Raw genomic sequence first — 6,194 nt, 5'->3', positions numbered from 1 at the left:
AATGTTAAAATAACCTGCCACATAAATAATTACATACAAATTAAAACATATTTTATTCTGTTTTGTGGTAAAAAAATAGGTTAAATTAAAAAGGCCAATTTAAAAAAAAAAAATACATAAATGTGGAAAATTCGAGTGTATCAATGGTCAAAATGTTTAAGCTGACTAGCAGATGGGAACCTTTAAGATAAAATATGAAAAGGTGGCTTAGATAGATTAAATAAATAAAGATTCTATTATATTTAACACTCGCGCCAAAGCAAACAACGTAACATCTGACAAAATTGCTTTAGAAATATGTTCTTATAATGTAATGAAACTGACGATAGAATATTAAAATATTAAATGCTGTTTTTGTGTCTTTTGATTTTAGACATTTGTAAAATAGATCTTTAGATTTGAAAAACCTTGTTAAAATTGTTTGATTTTTTTAAAATGTAGACCTTTGTATTATACGAAAGTTTAATACTTGTGGCAATGCCGAGTAAATGTATTTTTGGACGCCTGTCTTTATTTGCAAATTAGGCAATATTGATGTAAAAATATTTTAAATTTCAACAGGTAAAAAAATAAAATAAAATATGTTAGGCGTTTAAAATTTTCAGTTATTAATATTGATTATCTTATTATTAATTTTATACATAGAGAATATCAATAAATAAATCCGAAAAAAATGGACTGGCTCTTAAGAAAATCAGTAGATTTTTTTTATGATTGTTTTATTTAAGTATGCATTTTGATTTTTTTACCATTTTCCATATCTGAATAACTGTTTAGAAATATGAATCTCAAAATGTAGAGCTAAGAGTGATTCTCCGATCTCTTCTCCATTGTCAGCATCATTACCACAAGATTTCGACCAATTATAGCCATACATTTCTTGTAAGTGAAAATAATGAGTTATTTTGTCAATATTAATTAAATGTGTACGAATGTAAAACATCAAATAATATTAAGAGCCATTTATAAAAATATTAATAAAAGCCTCTGTGCTTAATCAACTAATAAAAAAGACGGAGTTTACAAGCAAAAGCACAAATTAAAGTTGCAATATATGCATATACCTAAAAAAAAACATGTTCATTTATAGGTTTAAATGTTGGTACGTTGGTTTCTGTCTCTTTAGCATTTTCAGTTCAAAATCTTAACTTTTTTCAAAAATCATTTCCAATACCTAAGAGTGATTTAAATATATATAAAAATAAATACAATTCTCTTGATTGACTTATTTTAAAATTCAAAATGCATCCAATAAATGCATGTTTTATTTTATCAAAAGGTTTATTTGAAATATTTATTATCTTTTACAGAATATCATATTTTTTTATTTCTTATGTTACACAACAATATTATTACTGTCCGTTATTTATTATAGGAGCAAAAATTCATAAACATTTTCTTGTACATCCACGAACAGGCCATGCTTTTGTGGGATTTTTTGTTTACTATTTTTACTATTAATATGTTTTTCATTGTTATGTAAATATGCTTTATTTTTTAATGTTCTGTTTTATCATTTATGTTTATTGTAAAAAACAAAAAAAATAACAATAAATAAATCAAAAATAAATGAGTTAAATATTACTTTTTTTCTTCTGAAATTATGTACGTAAAAACTTGCATCATATAATATCATGTAAGCCGTCATTAAGGATTAAATAATGCCATACGTTATAATTTTAAAGTCAGTACAATTAACGTTGAGTAAACACTATGAGTTTTTACCGGAGCTGCAGTATTGTTGAAGTGAATTAAAATAAAATATATTTAGTATTACTAAACACCATTATAACATTTGTTTGTACCTAGTTACTGTTTACTGGTTTTGGAATGACTGATCCATCTTCAAGACAAATGATACCAGGCTTATTAAATTATGTGTTGAAACACCGAAGAACACAAAACATTGCAAAGGATATAAATATGAACGAATTATAAATAAAATTCGCAATTACATTTTAGTTGCATAAGTTATCCGTTATTATAAAAATAATAATATCAGGATTAAAAATCACTTAAAAAAAATTTTGTGTCAAACAAATAAGCGGAAGTGTACTAAGTATTTTAAATAAATAACTCAAATGTAAATATAAGTTATTACATCATAAAAAATATGTTAATAAAAACATAAAGGAGAAAATAAATGCCAAAAAACATAATATAATTCGTATGTGAGTTTTGTTTAGAATATTGTTTGGTCATTTTAAAACTGATAAATACGAATAAATAATTCAGTTGTGCAAACAAAATAATAAAATAATTACAAAATGAATGCATTTACAAACATAAACACTTTTTCCAGTGTCAATAATATCAAAAATATAAAAATCAATTTGACTATGATGTAACAAAGTAGAGCCGTTTTTTGGTTCTTTAATAATTATATTTTATCTAGTTGCTTGAGCTTTGCTAGGTCTTGGAGGAGGCGACCCTCCCGGAGTAGGAGTGGGGGTGTGCCCCGCTACCCGCCTCCTCACTTGTAATCTGACCGCCCCTCGGCGAACATCCCTAAACAATCGGACAGCCTGAGCATGAGTCAATCCGTTGGCTGCCACTCCATTGACTGTGATCACCTCGTCACCTGAAACAAATAGAAAAACGAATGTTAAAAAACTCTAAGCAGATTAAATGGGAGGAAGGGATGTATGTGTGGATACAGGCTAATACGTCGTCCACACCCTTCCAAATCACTAAATGTCATAGGTATTTTTTATTTAAAATAAAATGTACGAAACTTACAATCAACGTGATAAAAAAAGGTTATTCTCGGAAGAAACCCGGAATCTCCGTGCCTGAAGAAGAACATTTTACCCATTACTATTTTCAATTTAATTTTTAATTCTTTTTATTATTAATAAATAAATAAAAAATACTAGGAATGATTTTTTTTGAGAAATGTAGATAGTATAAAAAAGTTTTTGTTTCCTTCACGAATCTATAAATAACATTAAATGTATTATATTAAAACTTTAAAATGTGCGTTTTGTGATATCATAAAATTTATGAAAAAATAAGATTTAAAATATATTGATGTTTTTTGTTGATATTTCTTGATAAAACTCCATAGTTAATGATTATGATAAAAATATAAATAAAATTAATAAAGAAACTTCTTGGTTTAGTTTTACTTTTTATTATTTTGACAAACGAGCGCTTTCGCCTAAGTAGGTATCTTCAAGACTGGTCTTCTTCTGATCTTCAAGTCTTGAAGATGCCTACTTAGGCAAAAGCGCTCGTTGGTCAAAATAATAAAAAGTAAAACTAAACCAAGAAGTTTCATTGATAAGTTTATTTATAATTTTATCATAATCATTTAAAATATATTTCATCATCATTAACTTATTCGCAGTTAATGATGAATAATGCATTGATTTGGTACATCTGCTTTGTTGGATTCTATATTTGAGGTTTATAGTTTTACAATATAATTTATTTATAACAAATCAATTGTAAAACAATATTCATTTTTTTAATCAAGATCATCATGACTTGTGTACTATCCTTTCATACTTATTTTATGCAGTAATATAGAAATCAGATTGTTCAGAAAGATAGCAGATTGAAAAAAGAACAACAATAAGTGTATATATAATCCAAGGTTATTACGTCAATTTTTCAATTTGATTGAATTAAAACGCTATCATAATTACAACGTGCGTTGTTTGAAATTGTAAACAAATAATTTTGGACTTATTTACATAAAATTTTAATTGCATTTTAAAATCAACGGGTTTAAATAAATAATTACGCAATAGCAGTGTTTTAATTACGTTTCAATTCAGAATATAAAGGTACAATATGTAAAACGATGCTCATATTTTACATAATTTAAAGTTATTTTCAACCCTTCATTCATATTACGTTATTAAAAAATCATGAATTGAATCTAAATTAATTGTTTCATTTCGAATTCTGAATTCTGAACATTCTTTTTATAATAACCGCAGATGTGTTTGTAGTTCTAATCCTCTGGAAATTATACCCACGTTTTTGATATACCACGAAACAGTCCAATTTTGCCCTGGATGGATGTTTGGTACCAAATTTACCGAAATAAAATGTAAATATGTTTTTTTAAAGGTTGATCATAGATTAGACTGTTTGGGCAAAATATCCGTTCAGGGCAAAATTGAACGGTTTCGCAGTAATGAATTTAGTGACATAATAAAGAATTATATTTAAGAATAATTTATTTATTTATTCAAATAACTACAGGTCGATAAATGAAAAAAACCCACTAACGAAGTAAAACCTTTAAAATAATTTAACACCATTAAATTTTATTCGGATAAAAACATGCATTATTATATGAAAAAAAAAGATATATCTGCAGTAAAAATAAGCTAAAATTAATTAAAAAGGTTTTTTAAGATGCCTATTTAATTAAATAAGTAGGTAAGGTATCTATTGTGACACATGTATAATATTTGATTTAGTGCATTAGTTCTTCGAAATCTTAATTAAACCACCATCTGTGAACAGTCACAATTTAGAATCATCGAATTGTTAAAATTATAAATATTTTTTCATCAATAATTGGTGAGTCTATTAAGAATTAAGTCAAAATCATCAAACATAATATTGAACTTTGCGTTTTTTTATATCGCAACTCGCGCAACAACAAAAGTCACGAATCAAACAGGAACATTAAAAAATCAGATCAAATATCCAAGGTTACTTAGATGTCATGAAATAATCTACCTACTCTTACGTAATCAATATAAACGTAGATACAAAGTTTTTCGTTTTATAATTCCTATTCTATAATATATACAATGAGTACTCCCACTAGTTAACCATTTACGTATGTTTCAATATTCTACATAACGTTTGTATTACACGATTGCAGAATTAATGCATCTGTTCCTAATGTTTAATACATGGCATAGTAATCAATATTTATCATGGATGCTTGTGTAAACACATATTTTATTTACATCGATCCTTATCGGAAAGCGGAACAAACACGTAAAGGACATCACAATACTCGAGCCAAGTAACCTCAATATATTTTTACTACTGGTATTTATTACCTAAACTGTAAATGATTAACGCCGTTAGGTTGTATTATTATGTTCTTCTTTATCTATAAATACTATAACCATAGAATATTCGACACATACGTACTTAACAGGGTGTTCTTTAAACCCTGTCATATCCGAAGCCACGATGATCAGTATGACCAAGAAGACATATTAGCCCACTAAAATACATTTTTAGAACGAATAAAATTTACAAAAATAAAATATTTAAAAAAACCAAATGGTTGCTTACTTCTGCAAGGGTGATGATATATTTTTTTTTATTTGAAAATCATTATAATGCTGTTAAGTGACACCAGCGAGATTAAATTTGGTCACATTAATTTTTAAAAAAGATAATCACATCTGAGTCAATAATTCGTGTTATTGACCTAAATAGTTCTGAACTTGTAATCGTTTATTATAAAGATTATAATTCACTTAGCTTTAAGATGTGATATTCATTAAGGTTAAAATACTAATCGTTAGTTATTTCAAGGTGATAATTTGTACTCACCATTTAATATCGCGGGGTAATTACTTCAAGTAGGTAACTTAAAAATCAGGACTTTAAAGTTAACCACTAAAAACACATTTTTGTATCCTCATTCACGAATGCAACAAAAAGACAAGTCGCGTAATATAATTTAAATGCTGATGCTTAAAAATCGCGAACGACTTATCTATTTGAAGCATTCTTGGAGGAAGACAAAAAATTGTGCTTTTAGTGATTAACTAATGAAATATGATTTTGTAATTATTTAGTTGCTGAAATTACCCAACTCTATGAAGATATAAAAAATAATTGGTAATTCAAACCTTACATTTTTTCAAAAGAAATAATGTTTTGTAAAAACAAGTAAGTAATACTGTTTATTTTAAAAATACAAGTAGTTGAGACTGTATCTTTTGTAAACACAATTAGGTAGTACTGTCTCTTGTCAAACAAATAACGACAAGTTTTTTTTTACATTTGTGCTCTGTAAAAATACTTAAAATAATTAGTAAACACCTGACACTCTAAAAATGCTTTCAAATTGCGGAAATTCACTTTAAAAATCCGTGCTACAAACGAAATATATTTACTTTAGATTTTTTTATTTATTCATTCATAATCACACTCGTTTACATATTCACGAACTTGATAAGGCTTTTTAGGCTGTAAAAAATCGA

The 6,194-nt window shown here is 26.6% G+C and overlaps 1 protein-coding gene across 5 annotated transcripts in view; it reads right to left on the bottom strand.

Moving 5' to 3' along the window:
- Positions 1 to 1,823: 1,823 nt before the first annotated feature.
- The window catches only part of LOC148274675 (uncharacterized), a 63,532-nt gene continuing 59,161 nt past the window's right edge, over positions 1,824 to 6,194 (bottom strand). For all 5 annotated transcript variants that reach the window (XM_088236784.1, XM_088236785.1, XM_088236786.1 and 2 more), the window contains exon 5: positions 1,824 to 2,581. In XM_088236784.1, the coding sequence (XP_088092910.1) occupies positions 2,388 to 2,581 (194 nt within the window). In that variant the 3' untranslated portion in view covers positions 1,824 to 2,387. The remainder of the gene's footprint in view (positions 2,582 to 6,194) is intronic.

Source organism: Micrasema longulum, unplaced genomic scaffold (genome assembly GCF_059751315.1).
Source record: "Micrasema longulum isolate JH-2025_06_02 unplaced genomic scaffold, ASM5975131v1 h1tg001607l, whole genome shotgun sequence".
NCBI classification, from domain to species: domain Eukaryota; kingdom Metazoa; phylum Arthropoda; class Insecta; order Trichoptera; family Brachycentridae; genus Micrasema; species Micrasema longulum.
The sequence above is the reverse complement of the archived record's forward strand: the minus strand, read 5'-3'. Positions and strand labels throughout refer to the sequence as shown.